General features: G+C 41.1%; 1 protein-coding gene across 1 annotated transcript in view; it reads right to left on the reverse strand.

Moving 5' to 3' along the window:
- Window positions 1-415: 415 nt before the first annotated feature.
- hexa (hexosaminidase A (alpha polypeptide)) overlaps window positions 416-25,750 on the reverse strand; it is a 38,287-nt gene continuing 12,952 nt past the window's right edge. The window contains exons 2-14 of the mRNA XM_084334588.1: window positions 21,764-21,871; window positions 21,526-21,591; window positions 21,350-21,396; window positions 18,942-19,052; window positions 18,746-18,847; window positions 18,435-18,567; window positions 8,598-8,778; window positions 8,382-8,468; window positions 8,184-8,256; window positions 4,488-4,668; window positions 3,534-3,624; window positions 3,339-3,446; window positions 416-2,454 (exon numbers count right to left, since the gene is read on the reverse strand). Coding sequence (XP_084190714.1) covers window positions 2,391-2,454; window positions 3,339-3,446; window positions 3,534-3,624; window positions 4,488-4,668; window positions 8,184-8,256; window positions 8,382-8,468; window positions 8,598-8,778; window positions 18,435-18,567; window positions 18,746-18,847; window positions 18,942-19,052; window positions 21,350-21,396; window positions 21,526-21,591; window positions 21,764-21,871 — 1,352 coding nt within the window. The 3' untranslated portion in view covers window positions 416-2,390. The remainder of the gene's footprint in view (window positions 2,455-3,338; window positions 3,447-3,533; window positions 3,625-4,487; window positions 4,669-8,183; window positions 8,257-8,381; window positions 8,469-8,597; window positions 8,779-18,434; window positions 18,568-18,745; window positions 18,848-18,941; window positions 19,053-21,349; window positions 21,397-21,525; window positions 21,592-21,763; window positions 21,872-25,750) is intronic.

Raw genomic sequence — 25,750 nt, forward strand, 5'->3', positions numbered from 1 at the left:
AGCAGTTGTCTGGTGATCGAAAGGATCCCGGTTTGATTCTGGCTCCTCCTGGCAGTGTGTCAAAGTGTCCTTGAGCAAAGACACTTAACCCCTAACTGCTCTCAGTGAGCAGGTCGGCACCTTGTATGGTTGCCTCCGCCGTTGGTGTGAATATGAGTGAATGTGAGGCATAAGTTGTAAAAGGCAGTCCATTTAAATCATAGTGACCCCTCAGTGTATTATATGCAACTGTGTGTAACTATTGGCTCACCTTGACTACAGTGAAGAGACGAATCATGAGGCTTTACACACTGCTCTGTACACTTGTATACCTCAGCCATGAGTTTAACTAAAAACAAATGTATTATTTGCAGTCAGCAGATGAAGAATATAACAAAAACACATCATTAAATGAAGCCAGGCGGTTCTATTATCATGGTAAAAATCAAGGATTATTTATTAAACATAACTGTTTATGGGGTGTTAGGGTCACATGACAAATGCGGACCAATGAAAATAGAGGGTATGAGCTGACGTCACTTTTCGGAGACTTGACGATTTGTTTTTGGTTGTTGTCCTGAGAACAACTGGATGGCAAACATATGGACGTTAGTGTACACACGCACACACACACAACCTCCATGCCCAATTTCAACCTTCTAGGGTGAAATCTGTGGCCGCTAGAGGGTGGGGACATTTTTGTGAACCAACCGAAAGAGTGACTTATGGAGCTTCTGGCGAGTAGTGAGTAGGTTTCTTTTGCCTTAGTGTGGGGTTGGATCTGGGACTTACAGTACAGTATGGGCTCTGAGCTCCAGATACTTTTAAGGCAGAAAACAGCAAGAAGAAGAATCAGAACAATAACCATAGGATTCCAGCACCTGTGTTAGTCCTACCCTTAAATGAATCACCCTGTATTATTTATTAATAATAAGCCTAGACGGCAGGGGCGGACAAACAAAAGCAGCCCGGGAATTTGCAGTCAAGTGGCCCCCATTTGTCCGAAATAACATATCAAGCTAATCAATCAATGAAATTGTACTTAATTACTTTCCACCAATGCATATAAGTATGTAATACAAGTGCTGCACTTCATTTACTATGCAGATTTTCACCAAACGACTTTATTACTGTACAGCTAAAATATTTAAAAAAATACTTTATAAAAAGATCACCACTGAGAATACTCAAAATAATGTAATTCACTTCAATTTAGTTGTGTAATCCCTGAGATGTATTGTTACAGTGCACGCTCCTTTTCTTCAAGATGTCAAGGTGCTATAGACACAAATGTAATGTAGAGTAATCGTTTAAAGAAAAAAAATATATACATTCAGAGAGCTTTTAGAAAGGTACGGAATAAAAGTATTTAAATGTATCATAAAAAAAATCCAAGTCCAATACTTCCCATTTCCCCACGTGGAATGCACCTGGTTGGAATGACACCCTGGTGCTCTAGTGCAGGGGTTCCCAAACTTTTCAGGCCGGGGCCCAGAAAATAAGGCGTCAGAGAGCCGCGGCCCAATGCACATCGTCTGGCTTTTTTTTTTTTTTTTTTGTCAGGCGACCGATTTTTTAAGCCAAATATCACTTCAATCCTATTAAGTTATTAAGACCCCGACTTTGGGAACCACTGCTCTAGTGCAGGGGTTCCCAAACTTTTCAGGCCGGGACCCAGAAAATAAGGCGTCAGAGAGCCGCAGCCCAATGCACAGTCAGTTTTTATTTTTTATTTTTTTGTCAGGCGACCGATTTTTTAAGGCCATCACTTCAATCCTATTAAGTTAGTTCAAGTTAGTTATTCATTTATATGTGCTATTTATGAGAGGGCTAACTTGTTGCAAAATAATAATGATAATAATAATAGCCTCATTAAAATACTATTGTTGCTTCGGTTGTTTTCAGCGTTTTATGTGCATAATCTGTTTGAAATGTTCGTTGAAATAAGTAGATTTTTCGTTTTTGTTTATTTATTAAGTTAATATAAAACCATATAGTCACATTTTAGAATACAATATAATAGAATTTTAGAATACAACTAGAAACACTGTCCTGGCCTGCTTCTAAGTTCAGTGGCCTGACAAAAAAAAAATTGACTTTTTTTTTTTTAAATCATCTTGCGGCCCTCCCGTGGCTGCTCGCGGCCCACCTTTGGGTCGCGACCCCGACTTTGTGAACCACTGCTCTAGTGAGACATCTAGTGACTGAATGTTATCTATAGCACCTTTAACCCCAAGTAAGTTATTCCACAAGAACAGCTGTGAAAACCTCAGATAACAGTCCTCAATGTGTCGCTGCTACTTTGCCAATGTATTAATTGATTGATTGATTGAAAAGTTTATTAACAGATTGCAGAATGGGTACAGTACAGTACAGCTGTAGACAAGTATGTGTTTATCCATCCAACACCGTCAAACGCCCTGGTACTCATGTCTGCAGTGGCCAATAAAGAGAGGCTCTGCCTGGATACCGCGCCTTGGAAAGTAAGACAAAGAGAAGGACATGAATATGCAATGAGCATTAAAACCACAACAGTCCATAGCATCCAAAGAAATAAGCTATAGTCCCCTTTGCATGAAACCAAACTATAGAAATACTATAACAAATCACTATAGAAATGTAGTAAAACCACTGGAATACTAGTGATTCACCATATGTTGACATGCATGCCAAGCATAATCCTGCCGTTGCCCTTGAGCAAGGCACTGGCATTAGAACTAGAGTTGGTCTCCGGGCACTGCGGCTGCCACACTGCTCCCAACAGAGTTAGGATGGGTTGAATGCAGAAAATACATCCCTGGTTCTGTAAATGTACTTGGCAAGACCTTCCTTCCCTTCTTTAAAATGTATATAATATTCCACTACAGGAAATACTATGGTGAATTACTACAATTCTGTAGTATATCTCTATGTAGGGCTGTCCCGATTACCATAGTTTTGGGCTCCGAATCTTCAGTAGTACATGTCTTATCATCAAATAATGTAAGCTTCTTTCTTAGAGCTTCTTACTTCAGAGAGCCGTTACCCACCGCAATTAAACCTTTGTGGGGTAGACATGTTTTCTGAAAGTTCAGATGATACTGTGTGTCTGAGAAGGACAGATTCTGAAACTTAACGTTGGATTATTATTCCTATAAGCCGTTTCTTATGCTGATGTTGGCACATTTGAGGGGTAAAAAAACAGCAATACACAACCACAAACAAAGAAAATGAAGCATTGGAATAGTGATTGATTACAGTGGCAACGATTGAAGTTTCGAAGCATTTGAGTCAGCCCTAATAGTGTTGAAGAAAAGAAAAAAACAAGAGGAATACTATAGATTTTACTATAGGTAATTTCAAGAGCTACCGGTAAGTACCTCAGCAGCTTGCAGCGGAAGTCTTGTAAGCGCGGACGAGCTCGGTCCACGCTGGTCGTCTGCTTCTCGTCACTCCACAGTCTCTCTGCAGCTGCGCACGCCCGCGGCCTGGGAACGCAAACCACAGACTCCTGCTTTAAATTCAGATTACAGTACGTCGACCGCTGTCATGATCTTATGGTTTTGGTCTCTTACCAAAGACGCGGAGAGAGGTTAGTGGCGTCAACGTATTCCCCCCACATGCAAACCTCACCGCCAATCACCAGCTTCTTCTGCTCCTCAGTACCTGTGAAGGGAAAGTAAAAACAATGTACATAAACAGATTTGTCCTATTAATAACAACCCAATAACTGGATTGCAAATCTGTTACTGAATTACAACATGACACATTTGAACAGTATAGTTTCTAACTAAAAAGGGTAAGGTAGTGTAATTTAATACAGCAGCCAGATTCCTCACTCGCATCAGTCAAACCACAGCAAATCAACACACGGATAGAATACCTCTACCTGACAAATCGTTATTCAACCCAAGGACGACTTTTTTTTAATCAAATATAGCCACAAGTGTTCATGATTTTCAAAACATACACCATAATCTATCTCTGTACAGCGGAAGACAACTCCCACCAGACAAGTAGCCATCACCACCAGTGTATGTTATTACTTATTAGTAAAGTGTATTAAGTAGCCATCACCATCACTTTGTTACTAGTAAAGTGTATTAAGTAGCCATCACCACCACTTTGTAAGTAAAGTACAACAAGTAGCCATCACCACCACTTTATGTTATTAGTAAAGTGTATTAAGTAGCCATCACCACCACTTTGTTACTAATAAAGTGTATTAAGTAGCCATCACCAGCAGGCAACTACACCAATGTATGTTACTAGTAAAGTATATTCCCAGTGTATCTTACTAGTAACGTTTCCAGTGTATGTTACTAGTAAAGTATATTTCCAGTGCATGTTACGAGTAAAGTATATTTCCAGTGCATGTTACTAGTAAAGCATATTTCCAGTGTGTGTTACTAGTAAAGTATATTTCCAGTGCGTGTTACTAGTAAAGCATATTTCCAGTGCATGTTACTAGTAAAGTATATTTCCAGTGCATGTTACTAGTAAAGTATATGTCTTGGCCTTGGACACACCAGAGAAGTTCTGTGGCTGCACAGTGTATGAATTGCGCCAGTCCTGGCCATAGGCGATGTGGTTGATGTACCAGGGGGCCGCCAGCAGGACCCTGTGGCCGGCCTTGGTGATTCTGCTGAGCTCCACCCGATAGTCTGCGGGGAGGCCCTTCCAGATATGCAGCACTGTGTCCTTGGGAATCTGAACAGGGTGACAAACGACATGTTGCCTTGCCCTTCTGTGCTGTTTTTAACTCAGCGGTTGCCTTGGTCTGCCTGCCATGTCTCTTTATTGTTTTATCCACTTATCTTTAGTGGTCGATTTCCCAGAATCATCGTCGTCACAAATGTATTTTTGTCAGCTCACATCAACCGACATATCGCCGACGGCTTCTTGTTGTTATTACTTTTTTCATACCTTGTGCAAAGCTTCTGGCCTCTTGTGCCTTTGTAAAATGGCGCTCCCGTTTACATCGTACTGGAACTGGGATTTGCTAAATACCAAGCTTGGTTCCACTCTGGACTATGACAATAACTCTTCCTCAGACACAGCTCCACAGTGTTTTAATTCACATGCTGGTTAGAGGGTTCTTGGGTGTAACGGATGCCCACATGATATTTTCATCTCCCCTTCATAATTGACCATATTGTAGCAAATTCAGGGAGCAGCCGGTAATCGAACCCAGGTCACCCAGGCCACAGGCGACAGCGGTAACCAGTCAACTAAAGGGTCTGACCCGTTAGCCAAGAGCTAGCAAGTCTAGGCGCCCGAGGTCGTTGCAATATTCACCCAGTGACCATTTTGCTCTTATGTCATGCTCAGGTTGGGATTCCGTAAATGGCCACCGTGTGAACGTGGTCAATATCTGCCATCTGAACTATTTGTACATCCACATTTATTTTCTCAGAGCATCACATTGGATTTGATGACATACTCAGCAATACTTAACAGGAAGTCCTCTTACATTATTACTCAGCAGAGTATATCCTGAAATGTTTTGTTAGTGCTCCTCTTCTCTCCTTCATCCCTGCTACCAAGGGAACTATAAAAGAAGGAAGGGTCATGGGCGGCTGAGTGGCGCAGTGGGCAAGGCGCTCGCGACTAACGCAGGAGATGCTGGTATCGAGCCCAGCTCTCTGCGTTGCTACCGGCTTGGCCGGTCGTTCATACTAATACAATTGGCAGTATTAGAGGGTGGGAAAGCCGGTGGGTGGGGATCGGACGTTGTGGACAGCGACTCCTACAGGTCGGTTGGTGCGCCTGTACAGCAGAATCAGGAAGTATTGGGGGCAGTGTGAGCCTCCCGCGTCTCTACATTTCGTAGCTCCATTTCTGAAGACCCCTCTCTGATTGGCCCACGCCTGTTTCTACACTGGTTAAGCTTAGGCACTCTTTCGAAGTTGGTTAAGGTTAGAGGTTGTCTTAGAGCGTGACGGCAAGTTATTTCGACGGTTAAGCTTAGGCACTCTTTCGAAGTTGGTTAAGGTTAGAGTTTGTCTTAGAGTATGGCGATAGAACGCCAGGTAGTTTGCAGGCTGTTCGACGCGGAAATGGGCAAAGACACAGCTCGTCTCACTGCAGCCGACCAGTGGGAGGCATAGTCTAGCAAGGGAAAATTGGCGAGACGAAATTGGGATGGGAGAAAAATTGAAAATAAGGAGAAAAGGTGGATAAAAAAAGAAGGAAGGGTCATCACGTCATCATACCAGCGTAATATATACTGTGTGTGTATATATATATATATATATATATATATATATATATATATATATATATATAAATATATATTATTTTTTTTCATAATTTTACTGTCTATTCTATTCTACTATTTTATTGCACTGCACTATTTTACTCTGTCTATTGCTTTTTATTACAGGTTTGAAACTGTCAGGTATTAAACTGTGTGGGTATCAAGCAAGAAAGACGGTCAGGCTTTAAAACTGTGTAGGAGGACCAAGGCCTAGAACTGCGCCCTGAGAGAGGGAACTGCGCCCTGAGAGGGAGGTTTGCCCTGAGCGGGAGGTTCAAAGGGTCAAAGTGGGTATCAAACAAGAGGAAAGACTTGTCAGGTTTTAAAACTGTGGATACCAAACAGAAGGTAAAGATGACTTTGAACTGTAATCCAGAACTATTTTATTGCACTGTAAAAAACTGTATTTATATGTCTGCACTTTATGTGCTCATTTTACCCTTGCTATTATTTTACTTATTTTTACTTTTATTTCTACGCCCCACTATCCGCTGGGTGCATACTATGACCGTTATCATGTTTTGTAACAGATTACAGAAATTCAAGAAGCCTATTGGAATGTGAGATTCTGATGATTTGGATTAATATATCTGCATTATTTTATCCCACTTTATGCTTTGCTCTTGCTGCTTGTTTTACACTGATTTTATGTCTTATTTCTTACTTATGTAAAGGACTTTGAACTGCAATTCCCTGTATGAAAGGTGCTATACAAATAAAGTTGTTATTATTATATATTTTATAGTTTCCTTGTCTCCTACCAGGAAGCATCTCGCAGGACAAGAAGGAGGAGGAAAACAATCATTCTTGGGAACAATCATCTCCCATGACCTCAAGTGGGAGCTGAACATCAGCTCGCTCATCCCCATTTTTTAAATGTATTTTTAATTGGTAAGTAGTAAGTAGACTTAAGGAGATATTAATACAAGCTATATGTTATTAGCAGCTCCTCTCATTTTCTCAGTTTCCAGGCCACAGGAGAAAGGAGGAGTGGTATTTGGAGCTCAGGGACTGGGGACACACCCCCAGGACCACTCCTGCCTCTGCAATAATGAAGTCTTTGTACTGGTAGGTCTTTATTGCCACCTAGTGGTAAGACTATAGTCTCAGGACATAGCACTCCAGCACGCAAAAAAAGGGATGGCCTTAAATACACCATGAATTCCACAGCAAATCAAATTCTACCTATAACTACATGTTAAAGAAAAGGAATACAAAAGCATATTAATAGTACTCAATACACTGCACACTGTCCACTGCAAACAGCTTTTTGCTCAGACCCTTGAAGGCGAGGGGCCACACGTTGTAGTAGCGGGCCCAGTCGTGTGTGGGTCCTGGCTTGTCCAGATACCAGGGAGAGGCCAGAATCACTTTGAAACCCGCTTTGGTCACCCTGCGTGTCTCACAGTGGTAACACCCATCTCTCCACACCTCCACCACTGACAGAGACCTGCGCTGCAACACAACCCCCTGGCTCATCAAGAGATACATGGACTCTCGTCGTGCTTAAAAAGGGATGTTTCACTTTAGTAGAATGGGTCATATTTCAGCAGTCTTACCTCTATCTAAGTGCATCTGCTAGTAAGGTAGTGACCACTGCTATCCCTGCCGACACCACCAGTCCTCCCATGTGTCAGGCTCCTCATTCAATTAAATTTATTTTGTTGACCTAGTCTAAATATTATACTTCTGAAGTATAAACAAATTACTGCTGTACAGATTTCAATAAAACAGACAATTGGGAGTCAAAGATACACATTTGTTTTAGCATTAGATGTGTGTTGGGTATCTTTGCCCTGCATGGAATGTTCAATGTTCAAAATACCATAACGTTGGAAATTCTAGCAATTCTGCACAATAATATAATTATTCATTGTAGGTCGTATAGATAGTAGATACATACACTTGGTTCTACTACATCAATTTAATGAGACAAATAGGTATTTGTTTGTTGGGGTGTACTTACATGTTCGTGGTAGTCAAAAACATCTTGCCACACTACAGATGTCCTGTTGAGGGCTGAGGTCATGTTCACGATGCTAAAAACAGACAATGACCTCTGTAGCATTAATGTGGACGTCCTACCTTCATACCGTTACAGTATCTCCTATGTACACTTTAATAGTGTATCCTACGTGCACTTCTGCCGTGTTCTCCTACTTACTTCTCCATGTAGAATGATTCCAATTTAGTGTAATCACTTCCGAATCCCATCTTCTGCATGAATGCCCGGATGTCAGGGTTGGATTTCCTACGGGAAAACAAATGAGAAGGATTCACAAACAAACAAAAAGAAAAAAGGTTTTATCCATTAAAAAGACATCATGACGACAGACGTAGCTTCAGATAAAACAAACTTACAACAAACTACTTGTCTTACCAGCAGGAGAAGTTGACCTCGTCGCCTCCTAAGTGAATGTAGGCATCAGGGAACACAGAGGTCACTTCTTTAAACAGGCGGGCGATGAACTGGTAGCTGGAGGCCAAGGCCGGGTTGACGGGACCAAAAGTACCAGAGGGGATGCCCCCCTTGTAGCAGGGGGTCAGGAGGTCAGGTTGGCCTAGGGGAGGAAATGGTATTAAAGAGGACACAAGATAACTGTAGTTGGATTTAGATTTCTAATATTGTCTGTCACAATTGTACAGCCCTGGCCTATTTTATTTTATAATTATACTTCTATCTTAATTGAGTTTATATTCCATGTTATCTTATTCTACCCTTTATTTTATTCGACCGTAATTGTCTGTCCGTTAACTCACTGGAGGCCAAACCCGAGATAGTCCATGTTAACTCGCCATGCTCTGAGCGCCAAACCGAGAAAATCCGGGTTTTAATCCATATTTCTTTTATTAGCGATATCCATTCATTTTTCATCCATCCAGCCTGACGTTATCATTGGGAATGGGTCCGAGCTCAAAAAGGGCAAATACCGCCCCCTATCGTCTCCCAGATGGTATTGGACATCATTGGATTGGATTGGTTGGGACTGTGCAGCAAAAAAAAAATTCCGGTCCAGGTTTTACTTCTCAGGGATGCAGCTGGATACCATTGCATTAACTGTGGGGACTGGGAGCAGCGTGGATATATGTGTGTTTGGATATAACGTTGGATCAATAAACGTGATCAATATTTGGAATGGCGATCAGGAATTGGATTAATCTTTTTGCATGACATCAGATGTGAGGTAAGGCCTTTATGTTACGAGTATTGGGGTAATCAGATGTTCCTATCACCGCCATCGGAGTGTGTGTGTGTGTGTGTGTGTGTGTGAGGTTGCGCCGACCAAAGTACGGAGAACAGATTTTTCAGACCCTGCTGCTCTTTGTGCATAAGTACACATATAATAGTGATAATCTAGCATTTATTTGAAAACGATTCATAAATCAAGCGACAAATGGCACGATTTCTAAGGAAATACATTTAAGCTCGATTTGCTGGGGTTTATTGAGATGAGACAGAACGCTCTAGAAATATATTGATATTCATCACGGTATAAAATGGAAATGTATGTATGAAAAAATGATCTGTTTCGTGCATGTTGATGACTGGAAGCAACTCATTGACGACCACTGTGTTATTTAGATCTATTGCTATTATATTTTATATGTTTTATGCACTCGCAAATAAGTCATTTCCTCCATTGGATACAGCGTTGGCCCAGAAGGGCATCAGCAGAGGGCGCTGTTGGCCCTGAAAGAGTTAATGTCGCACCAAATGACCAAATAAAATTCCTTGTATGTGTAAACTACTTGGCAATAAAGAGCTTTCCGATTCCGATTCTGATTAAGGACCATGTGACAGCATTCTGTGACCGCATTCTGATTAGCTTTTGCATAGCAGCAGCTATTCTTCCTGGGGTCCAATAACTTACATGGTGACAACTCAAAAATATACATTCACCATACATTGACAAAACACATTAAAACAACAATAAATAACACCTAAACAAAATAAACACACTGCTATTAGACAAAGCTAAGAGGCAGGCTCTGACTGAATCCATCATGATCCAATTAATAGATAAATATAATTTAACATAGAGAGCCCATGTAACCTTGCTCCCTAATGATGATGTCACAGCAAACATTCAAACACCAGTGGAAAACCTCAACAGAACATTCAAATGCAAGAAACAAAAACTATATATATATTATATGAATGTGATTTGATAGGGTTTCTGAATTCAAAAAGGTTGGTTGGTCCTGTTGGTCGTCACTAAAGAATGTTCCCTTTTCCAGGAAGAGATATATATATATATATATACTTTTTTTCTTTTTTATAAATACAAGAAAATTTTATTTTTGGCAATTGTGTGGCATGTATTGGTGCTGTACACACATGAAGTGAAAAGATTAAAACTGAATAAAAAATTTGAAACAATGAAAATGTACAATGACAGTAATGGAAAAGAACAAACAAAAGGTTCGGCTCAATGAGCTCAATGTTTGTACCACACACTGTCTTTATTCCTCTTTCTATTTCTGAGAGCACCACAGTCCGTTGAGGCATTTAAAAGGAGACTAAAAACCTCTTTAACAAGACATTTGCCTAAATGGACCTACTGATGTCTTGTGTTTTTAAAAACGTGATTTTTTTTAGCTGTCTAGAGCTGACTTTGATCTGAATGTTTCTTTCATTTCATTGGTTGTTTTATTCCTTTGTATTTTATTATCTTTATCTCCTTTCATGTAGCACTTTGAGATTTGTTACAAATATAAAGTGCATTACAAATCAAATGTATTATTATTAGGTTTTTAAATATCATAGCAAGACAAACTCATTTTGAATTAGTCTAGTTTACGCTGACCGAATTCATAATAAGACATAATACTTGTGCCCTAATGATAATAATAAATCTAATTTTATAGCGCTTTTCCGAATGCTCAATGACACTTTACAGAGCAAAACAAACAATGCAGTTTTAGTAGAGAAAATATTTTTTTTTTATAAAAGGTGAGAGAGGGAGGAGTTCAAGGCTTGAAGGCAAGGGTAAAAAGGTGGGTTTTGAGGGCTTTTTTATATGATGAGAGGGTGTCTGCATGACGTATATGGTTGGGCAGGTGCTCAATGGAGAACCCCAATGACATCGCCAAAAGAAAGTCTAACAATCATATAGATACTATGGAACTACACACTACGGATGTACATGACCTAACATAACATAACCCAACATAACGGCCCCCAAACAGCATTTCCAAGTTCAACAGAGCCGTGGTATGGTACCCTAGATCGCAGAGCTTCAGGAAACACACTCTATGTGTAGGACTGCTGCAGTTATCTGTAACACTTTAACTGTTGGTCACAAGGCATCATAATAGTATTATAAATCACATTGTAAATATCAGAAGATATTGTAGAATCTTAAGTAAAGATTCCTAAATCTCTGTGCAGGGAGAAGTCATGGATAGTGTAGCCTCAGCAGAATGGACTACGGGTATTGCACTACCACCTCTGCAGGACTTATACAATAGGAGGTGCAAATCCAGAGCCTGTAGAATAATGAAGGACCCTCACCACCCCAATAACAGCCTGTACAAGCTGCTGCGGTCAGGCAAGCGCCTCCGTATACACGCAACAAGAACAGAGAGTCTAAGGCTCAGCTTCTTCCCTCAGGCCATCAGAACAATGAACACTGATCTCTCCACACAAAAGCACACATAAACACACACAACACAACATTCTGCACTCGCACACACAAACGCACCACAGGTCACTTTAAACACACAAGAAAAGGACACTTTAACCCTTTGGTTGCCGAAAACGGAGATCTACGTTTCTGTGGCCCAGCGCTTAAGTGCCGGAAACGGAGATCTACATTTCTGTTTCGGTATTTCTTTTATTCGCTATTGCCATTCATAATTCATTGGGGCAGCCTGTGCATGCTGTACTGAATCGCAGACGGTCAATACCGCCGCCTTGCGGCCGCTATTGCACTCCATTTGAAACGATGTAGTTTGTTTTCTGGGCCGAGCTGAGCCGTGCGGGCGGGGCCAAAATTCTCTGGCAAGACGAGCGCTTACAACGATGCATCAACTAGGCTGCCCCCCCCCCCCTCGTTCATATGCAATGCCGGATAACGTGGGACAGACTGCCGCGACCAGTACTTGGAATGGCGATCAGATAATTGGACTATTTTTTTTGCATTACATCAGAGACAAGGTAAGGACTATATATTACCAATCTTGTGTTGATCCGATATTTTGATCCCGCGATTGAAGCCTGTCTGTGTGGAATGTGTGTGTGCTGTGTCCCGTTGGTCATCATCACGGCACGGATTGGCACCCCGCTCTAAACCACATTTCATGCTTGCATGAGGAAGGATAATACCGATAATCTAGCGTTGATTTCAGGATGATTCGATAATCAGGCGAAAAATGTGATAACTGGATTTAACTAAAGGGCTGTTTTCGCGTCTTTTCCTGGGATTACTCAGAATCACCCAAACTATACTCATATCATATATTCACCACGGTATAAAACGGAAATGTACCGATGAAGAAATTATCTGTTTTTTGCATGTTGACTGGAAGAAACTCACTGACAATCGACAACGTTATTAGATCCATAGCTATACTATTTAATATAGTTTTTAGCACTGCAAACACGCCATTCTCTCCATTGAATAGAACACTGGCACTGAAGGCCCACAGTGCCCCCTGCTGCCTGGCAATCAAAGTGTTGAAGGAATGAAAAGGACACTTAACTAACTAACAAAATAACTAGTGCTGTCAGGCGATTAAAAAAAATTATCTAATTAATTACAGGATTTGTAATTAATTAATCTAATTAATCGCATTTTAATCACATAACCATTTTATGCCTGATATTCTATAATCATATTTCAAATTGCATGTGTCTGGATAGCAGAATTCAGTACTGTATCTATAAAACCTTCTGTTTAATCATCTTCCATCTATTAATTTGCTTAGATTTTTCAGGTCTGGTCAATTTGAGCATAGTGTTATTCACAGTCAAAGATAATTTTTTTTTTATTGATATTCTCATTTGGTTCATTACAATTTACTCAAGCCTAGTAATAACAGACACAGTATTTCTGACACTGGGAATACATTCCCTGAGATCCATAGATGTCCCTAGAATCAGATACTAAGAACATGCAAATGGACCATAAAAAATGTGTAAATGTGTATTCTACGTTCTTATGGAATGAATAAGATTAAAAAAAATAAAATGCTATTAGATTTTTTATTTTTTTGTAATTAATTTTGAGTACATTTTCATAACGCGATAATTTGCTGTGTAATTAATTAATCTAATTAACGCGATAAACTGACAGCCCTAAAAATAACTTGTTGTGATTGTTGTTGTTTAACTCTGGCTGATGCTGAAACCCTGATTCATGCTTTTGTCTCATCACGTCTGGACTACTGTAATGCACTTTTTTCAGGCCTACCTAATTCAAGCATCAAAAATCTTCAATTCGTGCAAAATGCGGCTGCACGGATACTAACTAGAACTAGAAAATTTGATCACATCACACCAGTTTTGTCCGCCCTACACTGGCTTCCTATCCAAGCCCGATCTGACTTTAAAGTGCTACTCCTCACCTACAAAATTTTAAATGGGCTTGCACCGCTCTATCTATCCGATCTCATCTCCCGATACTCGCCCGCTCGTGCTCTGCGCTCACAAAATGCGGGGCTTCTATTGATCCCTAGGGTAAAAGAAATCCGCCGGCCACAGAGCCTTTGTCTACCGCGCTCCCTACCTATGGAACAAATTACCTGCCGTCATCAGGTGCGCCTGCTCTGTCGAAGCTTTTAAATCCCTGCTTAAGACTCATCTTTTCTCTCTCTCCTTCAACCTACCCTGATCTCACCTGGTCGGGGACTGACCTTTAGATTAATCTGTCTAGTTTAGTTAGGGTACAGGGTACTACATGGTACTACTGGGTAGTTTACTACAGGGTAGTTTAGTTAAGGTACAGGGTGCTGCATGGTACTACAGGGTACTGCATGGTACTACATGGCACTACAGGGTACTACATGGCTCTACATGGTACTACATGGCACTACAGGGTACTACATGGTACTACATGGTACTACAGGGCACTACGGGGTACTACAGGGTATTACATGGCACTACAGGGTACTACATGGCACTACAGGGTACTACATGTCTGCTCTTTTGCAGCACCACAAACATGGGAACTCTCTAACTCTTCCCCCCTCCCTCCCCCATCTCTCTGAGTGCCCGTCTCCTGGCGCTGACTAAGGTGATGGATGCCTCGGGGTCTTGGCCAAGATTGTAGTGACTGCTCTACATGCACCTCCGAGGCCTTGGATCAGTTATTTACCGTCGTCTGTCCGTGGTCCTGTCAACTGATTAACAGACTGTTAACAGATTAACAGTCAACGCGGTTTCATTGCTGGGTTAAGTACTTCTATTCTATTCACATAATATGCTTACTTCATATATCTACTCCATTCACATATATGCTTACCACTTGTATCTATTGCTATGTCCGCCCACTACAATCACATGAGCTGTCTAACGCCTGTCCCGTCTCCCTGTCCCCCTATGACTTGCTGTCCTGGAGTGCTGACCGGAGTGTCGGACATCCCGTGATGAAGGCCGGGAGGTTGCGACCCCCTCTGCGTGCCCCCCTGTCTCCGGAGGTCTCGTAGTGGTGACCGGAGTGCCGGACGTCCCGCGATGATGTCGGGGAGTTCGCGACCCTCTCCGCTATCAGCTCTATCTTTAATCTTTCAAAATGTTCAGTTGCTATCGCTATTAGCTTTATCTTTAATCTTTCAAAATGTTCAGTTGCTATTGCATGCACTCATCTGTGTTTCACTACACACATGAGTGCATGCTTACCAAATGTCCGTCTGCAACACTACTATCACCAACATCTAAGAAGGGAGATCCCCCCTTGAATGGCCCTTCTAAGGTTTCTCTCCTCCACACTGCCTGTGGAGCTTTTTTCCCTATGGTTAGGTTTTAGTGAGTTTTTCCTTACCTTCGCGTGGGGTATGTCTGGGAGTGCTTGCATTCTTTTTTTGCATTCATCTAAAAAAATTTGGACCTTATGGTGTTCTTGTTCTGTTCTTGACTTATTGTTATGTTTTCTTCTTGACTTGTTTAAAGAAGACCTGTTCGGGACATTAACGTGTGTTGTCGGGCCTTATAAATAAATTTGATTTGATTTGATTTGTATCGTATAGTTAGTAACAGCAAGTATAGCATAGGGACAGAAGAAAAACTGCACATTGTATAGGAATGTACATAGGATCCAGTGCCTTTAAGCGATTTATTGTCTATTTACCATGTCTATTCTAGTTATCTTTTTATTATTATTACTATTACTATTGTTTTATTGCACAATCGAAGCCAACCACATGGCATGGCCAACCGCATTTCACTGTAAGCTCCTGAAGGCAGGTTGGACCCGAGTGTCTGGGATGAGGTTTGGGGTGAGAAGCTCCTGAAGGCAGGTTGGACCCAAGTGTCTGGGATGAGGTTTGGGGTGAGAAGCTCCTGAAGGCAGGTTGGACCCGAGTGTCTGGGATGAGGTTTGGGGTGAGAAGCTCCTGAAGGCAGGTTGGACCAGAGTGTCTGGGATGAGGTTTGGGGTGAGAAGCTCCTGAAGGCAGGTTGGACCCGAGTGTCTGGGATGAGGTTTGGGGTGAGAGGCTCCTGGGCCCTATTCCCCGTACCTGGTTCAACTAAGTCGATCAAAAGTCCCATTATCTAGATTAAATTAACCTGTGTTAATGTTTGAATCCGCGCTTTCCCTGTTCCTCGAACGCTGATTCAGTCTCGTTCATTCGAACCAGACTTGATACTCAGGATAATTGCGTGCGGCCGCCTCACCTGAAAAGACAGCAGGTGTCGATAGCAGAAATCCGGATTTTCTAACGGCATTGATTGATTGATTGATTTAAAACTTTATTAACAGATTGCAGAATGGGTACAATACAGTACGGCTCAATAGCCTCGCCGACAAGTTAAATGCATAATCTATAGGCTAATGTTAAATCCCTCATTACCCCAATCAATCAGATTATATTTCTTTAAATGTGCCTGCTGGCAGTAGGCTTAACGGAATGAATAATCGAATGAGATCTATTGCTAGCGAAAATAATTAGTTAAACTCTTTCAGAATAAGTAGATACAAACAAGCCCAAAGAGTATCTAATTGATACGAATTAATAGATACTTATAAGGATATCTGTACTGTATGCGCTCGGCTTAGGTATCATGTACTTTATATATAAATACATGGTTCCCAAAGTTTCAAGGCGCGACCCGAAATACTGTGTCAGAGAGGCTTGGAGGCTATACAGTTTCACTATTAATCAGGTTTTAATCTGTTTCGGACATCATCCATACATGCATTGAATTGATTAACCTTTGGTTTATACCAGTGACACATGTTCATCATCAGATAACAGTGCTTGAACAGATAAATGCATTTTCTCAAATGCATTAATGTCAACGGATCATTCAATTTCTCAAATCCGTCAAACAGCGCATCTCAGACATTTTAATCCCAGTTACAATATCACAACGTGTGAGTGACAGTGATACAATTCAACAATCCACAGATTCAGATTCCTCGTAATTCATAATCCACAGTCCACGCATAGACGCTTCAATTTATGCTTGAATGAAACACAATCCGGGCGCTCCGTTAAGCAAATACATCCACAGCCGAGAATATGAAACTAATCAGAGCCAAACGCCCGATAGGTTTCATTCATTAAAAATATCCCAGCGGGATTCACATTTGCAATGCGCCGTTATTAAAATAACCACATGCAGTGTGTATCGCGACTCCGAGTGCTGTATCCGTATAAATATGACGTGCATTATTTAGGACAAAGTAAATCTATAGGCTGAATATGATTTATTATCAGCATTTTAGGTATATTATTTTACATTTCAAAAGCCCCCTCTAGAAGAACGAAGCACAAAAACATAATTCAGAATGGTATAAATGGGATCTAGACTGAGAATTATTTCAGGAAGCGAGCTGGGATTTCTTTGCGAGGGTGTGGCCATGGTTTATCCAGCTAACTGAACTAAACCCTGCTCTGGAGCAGGTTCAAACTTTCTGATCTGTTACCATGGTGATTTAGACAATCCGACGTCGGGGAACGGAAAGTTCTGGCTTAAGTCAAGCTATGCTGAAAATTATCCGGCTAACTCAGTTAGCCAGGTACGAGGAACAGGGCCCTGAAGGCAGGTTGGACAGATGCCATTTATGGCCTTAAATGCCAACAGGAGTGAAAGTGATACACTGGATTATTGGAAGCCAGTGAAGGGAGTGGAGAACCAGGGTAATGTGATGTGATTTCCAGGTTTATGTGGGGCCATCTTCAGTATTGTATGCCAGCTTTAACATGCTCCTGTTGTCACTGTTCAGAGAGTCATTATTAAAGTGACCCGTTAATCAATTTAGTTGAATGACACTATTTATGTATTGAAGAGAGAAGTTCAGACGGAGATGATACAAAAATATCCTAATAATAATACTTCACTTTATAGCACACACCCACTTTAAACAAACACACTGTAGCACCCACTCCCCACACATTATATTTATTGATGAAGGATTGCACTACAACTCGTACACCTTACTGTAAATTGTACCTAAATTGTACCTCATCCCATTTCTGCTTTGCACTATATAGTACTGTACATTAGTACACTGCATAGTATTGTATATTATATGGTAACTCAGAACATTGTACATATGTCTATACTGAACACTGTGACCTCATTTTCTTCTTCTAAATTACATGCTATACTATGTTATTTGATACTATCTTGTCTAGCACAGTCTCTGGAGCGTAACAGTAAGAAGCATTTTGTATGAAAGTATTCTGTACTTCTGTATGACAACTATTAAAGAAACTTGAAACTTGGTTCATTTAAAGCTCCAATCTCTGATTTGTGGGGAAACATCTCCCTCTGTAAATTTCTGCCCCAGCTTTCATTTATCATCGTTTACATTAAGGGACGAAGGAGGAACTAACAGTATGGTATTTCTGTCCTTGAAACAAAATGCGAGCAAGATTTGTATAGCAAAAAAGTTAATAGAAGTGACTATAAATTTGCCAGTACCTCCCCTGGCAGAAAGGTGGTGCAACGCCTGTGAGTGTTTGTTGTTGCTTTTAATTTTGTTTTCAGCTCTAGCAATCAGAGATTGTGGCTTTAATAAGGCTCATATTGCCTTTTGAGTTGTACCTCTTCCCCATGACTGCGTGTGGCCGGGTGAGTCGAACTCAGGCAGGACTCGGATTCCTCGTAGCCTGGCATGTGAGATCACCCTCCTCACATCTGTCTGCGTGTAGATGTGAGTCAGCGGGTGGAAAGCCCCCTGAACCAAACCAAACCAGAAAACTCTGTTAAGACAATAGTGCATTACTTTATGGCCTCACAATGAATACAACCATTGTTTGTGCGGTAAACACATTATGAATAGGCAGGTTATGGGTTATACAACACCAGAAGTGGTTTATTTCCTGGCAGATACCCTTCTGTTTCCATGCACGTACCTTATTGCTAAGGTCTGGAAAGGTACGGCTCTGGTAGGGGAAGGAGGGGTCGTCGACAATGTGCCAGTGAAACACGTTGAACTTACTGTAAGCCATCGCATCCTAACAAGAAACACAACTTTCATTAGTAAAAATGTCCGCGAGCAATACGGATCAAACGGTGAGTCGGTTCAATCTGTCATTATCTGGCCGTTACCAGGGTCTTTAGGATGGAGCTCATTGGTAAATAGTGACGGGACGTGTCCAACAAAATCCCTCTGAACTGGAAGCGTGGAAAGTCCTCAATGTCGGTTTGATTTACATAAAACTGAAGGGGGAAGAAAATGAATTAAGTAAAAATACATGCCATAAATCCATCTCTACAGAATGTAATGTTTTTATTTTTTTCAAATGTAGCCAAGAGTAAATACCCTAACCCTGTCAAAACAGCAGTCAATGTGTATATTTTCAGCACTACATTTGTTTACCAATGATTTTAACTGTTATTAGTGAAATATAAGATTATAGAAATCTCAGTCAGAAAAAGGCAAGGATTGACGCAAGGATTTGGCGCAAACTAACTTGAGTGTAGTCTTTTGAGAGAAGAGACCCAGGGCTTTCGATGGGCTTTTGAATAATAAAAAAAACTACACTTCGCAGCTCACGCCAGCCCCTGTCAATCATCTGACTTCTAGATAAACTTTTTTTTCTCTTATTTTTCGGGATCATATCCCACAAACCTGAACGTTATTGCCATGAAACAGAACAGTTAGTTTATCTACCTTTCTGTTAACGTCTAGCAAAAAACGGCCTTGCAATCTGATGAAAAATGCCGGAGACATTTACATTATAAAAAAGTAACTGTACATGGCGGCTGGGTGGCGCAGCGGACATTGCGCTCGTCACCAACGCAAGAGACACCGGGTTCGACTCCGGCTGTCGGCGCTGCCTCCGGCTTGGGCCAGCCGTCATATGCGTCAATTGGCAGAGTTAGAGGGTGGAAGTCGATGGGTGGTAATCTGGACGTTGTGGACAGCGACTCCTACAGGTCGGTTGGGGACGCCTGCACAGCAGAGACAGGAAATGGCGGGGGTAGTGTGAGCCTCCCACACGTTACACCTCGCCAATGAGAGTCCGCGCTGGCAAGTGAAAAGATGTGACAGGATGCCTCCTCGTGTACGCCTGTATATTTTCCCCAACGGAGTTTCACTTCCGCGTTCGGTTTGCGCAATCTGATTGGCCACTGACGTTTCTCTCAGCGCCAATCGTGTTACTCCTAAAAAAAACTGGTTAAGCTTGGCGACTCTTTCGAAGTCGCTCTCTTTCGAAGTTGGTTAAGGTTAGGGTTAGTTGGTTAAGGTTAGGGTTAAGGTTAGGGTTAGTTGGTTACGGTTAGGGTTAAGGTTAGGGTAACAGCCTGCTGGCGCGATTGTTAGGAGTAACGCGATTGGCGCTGAAAAAAACGTCAGTGGCCAATCAGATCGCGCAAACTGAACGCGGAAGTGAAACTCCGTTGGGTAAAATATACACGCAGAGGGGACACGTGATGCAAGGCTTCTATCCTCCCTACAACCGGCCTGTAAGGGGCATATGCGAGCAACGTTCAAGACAGGGGAGGGAAGAATTGGCACAATGGAATTGGGATGGGAGAAAATAGAAAAAAAAGGAGAAAAAGTGGACAAAAAAATAAAAGTAACTGTACTTAGTCATTTCATTCACGGTTTGTGAATCATGCCTGGTGATACTAAATCCAGATTGAACTCTGCCATTGGAAAGGGGAGATTTGGCCGATCCATAGATGTGCGACTTGGCCATAATAAGGTAATTTATAGGCCTGATATTCTATATTCTATAATAATATTTCAAATAGCATGTGTCCGGATGGTAGAATTCAGTATTGTATCTACAAAACCTTCTGTTTAATCATCTTCCCTTTATTCATTTGCTTAGATTTTTTGTACACATGATCTCAAGAAGGTGCTGAATGGGCCCAGTGGCAATCTTTCATGTGTGGTAAATTTTAGCATGGTGTTATTCACCATCAAAGATAAAGACTTTTTTTTTTATATACGGTAATATTCTCCTTTGGTTCATTACAATTGACTCAAGCCTAGTAACAGACACAATATTTCTGACACAGGAATACATTCCCTGAGATCCATAGATGTCCCTACTCCCTAGATACCAAGAACATGCAAATGGACCTTGTAGAAGTGGAGCAATATTCCATTTACTCGGGTATGTTTTTTTTTTTTTTTTTTTTTTTAAACTTTGGCCATTCCCCTGGCTCTTTTATGTGTTTATCACATTTATACTGGTCAAGGATGACCGACAGAAACAGGCTGAAAGGGTTCAGATGGGGGGGGGAGACACTCTGGGAAAGGCACGGCTGCAGTCGGGATTCGAACTCGCTAAGCCCCAGATCCGTGACGAGCACGTTGTCCACGGCGCTGAAATAGCGCTCGCGGTACGTGGTGAGCTACTGGAGCTCCCTCAGGTATGTATTTTTAGGTGGATTTTCAGAAAATAGGGCTAGGGCTTAAGAGGTTAAACTTGAATGCCAGGTTTGTTCAGTTTGAAAGCTCTCTCTCATCACCATCGTTTCAAAGAAAGTGCATAACTTACTGTGCCAAAGTCATCTTGATAGACCAGTTGACTGAATGTTTCCAGGCCTGTGTTTATTAGAGGACATTTAGTTGGTGTTTAATCATCATCCATTTTCATTTGAACACATTTTGAAAATATTATATTCAATGAATGTGAATGAACATGAACGGGTCAATCAGTTGAACAGTGACTACCTCTCAGAACACCCCACACAGACTCAGCCTTCAGGGTGGCTTGCCCTGTGGACACATGCAGGTTGTCTAGAAGATAAAAAGACGACGCATTATAAATGAGGTGAAACAGTGATACTTCCAGGCCCGGGGGGCTTGGGTAAGCTTCATCAAGAGTGACTTCTGGGAAGTGTTGTTCTTGCTTGGATCTGGCTATACAGTGCATGGGTTAGTAATTCTATGGCGTTAGGCTACTACTTACACCTTTCTGATGAGTCTGCGTTTGGGTAGCTCTCACAGTTGTCCTGGTCCACACTGACCACCACAGAAAATGGCTTTGTCTCATTGGATGACAGGAGAACACCATCACCTATTGGCCAGAAGTGATTTTATCTTAGCACTAGCAGTGACTCATTGGTGCATAATAATAATAATAATAATAATAATAATAATAATAATAATAATAATAATAATAATAATAATAATTTCATTTTATTTTTATTATTATTTATAGCGCTTTTCCGGAACCCGAAGTCGCTGACAGTAGGCAGAGAAACAAGAAAAAAAAGAAACAAAAAAGGAACATAAGACCACAAGGAAACATAAAGCCACAGTAACAAACATCAAAACAGGTTGGAAAGGGGGGGGGTTGAGGTTAGCGAAGGTTGAAGGCTAGGGAGAACAGGTGGGTTGTGTGTGGGGAGTCTCTGATGGTCTGAGGGAGGGAGTTCCAGAGTCGAGGTGCAGTGCGTGAGAAGGCCCGATCACCAAAGTTTTTGAGTTTGGGACAGTGAGGGAAGCAGTGGAGGAGGAGGGGGGGGGGGGGAGGCTATGGAGGGATTTGAAGGTGAGGAGTAGTGTTTTGAAGTTGATGCGTTCCTTGATCTGGAGCCAGTGGAGAGAGTTCAGTTCAGTTCAGAGTTTTTATTTGCCACATGGAATCATACCATCAGAGTTTCTTCATTACACAATTATAAATATCATTCCATGGACAAAAGAAGCAGGAAGAAGAATACATCCCTTATTCCTAAACTAAACAAGTATTTACTTAATGGTCGGCGTACAACCTAATTTAAACAAATAATAATTTATACCATTATACAAGAACAATCCACAGTTAAACAAGAAAAAATTTAATAATAATAATAAAAGAAAAAAAAGAAAAAAAATCTCACTATTCAGATCACATTTGATTTTCATACTGATAATTTTTTTTTATAATTTTTTTTGAATTGATAAACACTATTACATCCCTTAAGCTCGATATGGAGAGAATTCCACAACTTTACACCAATAACTGAAGGACACATCTGTTTAAGTGTGGTACGTGCAAACGTGTGTCGCGACACACACTATGTGGTTATTTTAATAACGGAGTAGGGCTGGGCGATATAACGATAACGATAAATATCGCGATATATTTTAATAATCGATATCGAATATCGAAATAAAAAAAATCGTTTTTTTTTTTTTTACCTGCAACAGGGCAGTTTTAAAACCAGAGACAGTGGACAGACTTGTCTTTCTTGCCTGCAACTTAAAGTAATGGCTTTGCTTGTCCAAATGACAATACTGACCAAATTCAGATTTCTTTTTCTCGTCCATTTATTTTGTTTGCTTTCTAATTTAAAATACATTTTGAAACCGTCTGTACACAGTAGGCTATGTGTGCTAGCAGAACTAGACTCCAGTCACGAGTCACAGTGCACATGTTTGTCCACCAAAAAAGCGCCAAAAGATCGAAAATAAACGAGCAGAGCCAGAACTGTTCAACTCCTCTGGAGCCACAGCCAGCAGAGAAGCCGGTTTACTTTAGCTTTTAAACCAGCTGCAGCCTGAGAACTGGAGTGTGAGGGGATGTAACACTAAACATGGCGGCAATGACAAAGAATTGCTGCAAAATAAACATACATCTGTTGTTAAAAAAAAAAAAAAAAAAAAAATATATATATACTTATAACAATTCGATAATTATCGATATCGAGAAATAAAATAAAATTATCATATCGTTATCGCGATATGATTTTTTTCCATATCGCCCAGCCCTATAACGGAGCATTGCAAATGTGAATCCCGCGGGGATATTTTAAATTAATGAAACCGGCCGTTTGGCTCCGATTCGTTTCATATTCTCCGCTGTGGATGTATTTGCTTAACGGAGCGCCCGGATTGTGTTTCATTCAAGCATAAATTGAAGCGTCTTTATGTGTGAATTGTGGATGTGAATTACGACAAATCTGAATCTGTGGATTGTTGAATTGTATCACTGTCACTCACACGTTATTGTGATATTGTAACTGGGATTAAAATGTATGAGGAGATGCGCTGTTTGACGGATTTGATGACGTGGACGTGACTTGAGAAAATTAATGACCACTTACAAGCCTTTGACATTTTGATGAATGAATTTGAGAAAATGTATCTGTTCAAGCACTGTTATCTGATGATGAACAAGAGGGTGATGATTGATGAACATGACTGGTGTCATTGGTATAAACCAAAGGTTAATCAATTCAATGCATGTATGGATGATGTCCGAAACAGATTAAAACCTGATTAATAGTGAAACTGTATAGCCTCCAAGCCTCTCTGACACGTTATTTCGGGGGTCGCGCCTTGAAAACTTTGGGAACCATGTATTTATATAGTACATGATACCTAAGCACATACAGTACAGATATCCTCATAAGTATCTATTAATTCATATCAATTAGATACTCTTTGGGCTTGTTTTTATCTACTTATTCTGAAAGAGTTGAACTAATTATTTTCGCTAGCAAGATTTCATTCGATTATTCATTCCATTAAGCCTACTGCCAGCAGTAACATTTAAATAAATATAATCTGATTGATTGGGGTAATGAGGGATTTAAAATTAGCCTATAGATTATGCATTTAACTTGTCGGCGAGGCTATTGAGCCGTACTGTATTGTACCCATTCTGCAATCTGTTAATAAAGTTTTCAATCAATCAATCAATAAATCAATCAATGCCATAAGAAAATCAGGATTTCTGCGATCGACACCTGCTGTCTTTTCAGGTGAGGCGGCCGCACGCAATTATCCTGAGTATCAAGTCTGGTTCGAATGAACGAGACTGAATCAGCGTTCGAGGAACAGGGAAAGCCTGGATTCAAACATCGGGTTAATTGAATCTGGCTAATGGGACTTTTGATCGACTTAGTTGAACCAGGTACGGGGAATAGGGCCCTGGATGTTGTTTTCCTCTATGGCATTGAAATGCTGTCAACAAATTATTCTGGCCTTCTCAGCTGGTATGTTGACAGTCAGGTACTGTGCCTGATTGAAGAGCCTCAAGCACTAAACAAAAGGTCAAATCCAGCATTGGTTACAGATGCGATTCAAATGTTTCATGAGTCATTATTTTAATTTGCTATGGGATCATCATGTTATGTTAAGTTAACTGTTAAGGCAGAGGGACTGGACAACAGGGTGACATTCACAGGTGTGCAGACTTGAGCATGTGAGGTAAAACATGCATTGGAGAAGGAGCCATGCCCACAGGAAGCAGAGATTGAGGGTGTGACAAAAATAATCGTTAGATTAGTCGATTACCAAAATAATCGTTAGTTGCAGCCCTAGTTGTCAGTAGGGATGCCCCAATCGATCGGCCACCGATCGTTATCGGCCGATAATCAGTATAAATATGCGATCGGTGAATTCCGATAATGAGTCATATTCGCCGATCGCGGAAACCGATCCAATTCTTAGCGGAGATCTCACTCGCTGTCTGTCTCAGACACACGAATCTGCAAACTGCCGCTCCTCCTCCTCCTCCTCCCTTGCCCCTCCCGCACCCGTGTAAACACAGAGGAGGGTCCTCTGCTCTAGTCTATAGTGCATTCGACCGTGAGCTAACGTTAGCTACCTAGCTATGGTTACTGTTTAAACAAAATTACCCAGTCAACTATTCACTTTTAGTAGGCATTGTCAACAGTATCTAGCCGGCTAGCTACTGATAGCTCCTGATATCAACAAATGCTCCAGCAAGTCTAGTAGTGCATGTTGATACCTCCGTTAGCTCACTGTTCAAAACTAAATGTCCCATTGAACTAAATAGTTCACTGAGGCGTTGTCTTAACGTTATCTAGCCGGCTAGCAGTAGCTACAGATAGCTCCTGATATCAATGTCTTAGATTGTGCTGTGCTGAGGGCATGCTGAATGTGATTTAACCAAAGCAGAGTATACAAGCAGAGTATACACACAGACAGTGGAGATAGCGAGCAT

Source organism: Notolepis coatsorum, assembly GCF_963971535.1.
Source record: "Notolepis coatsorum genome assembly, chromosome: 18".
In the NCBI taxonomy this organism is placed as follows: Eukaryota; Metazoa; Chordata; class Actinopteri; order Aulopiformes; family Paralepididae; genus Notolepis; species Notolepis coatsorum.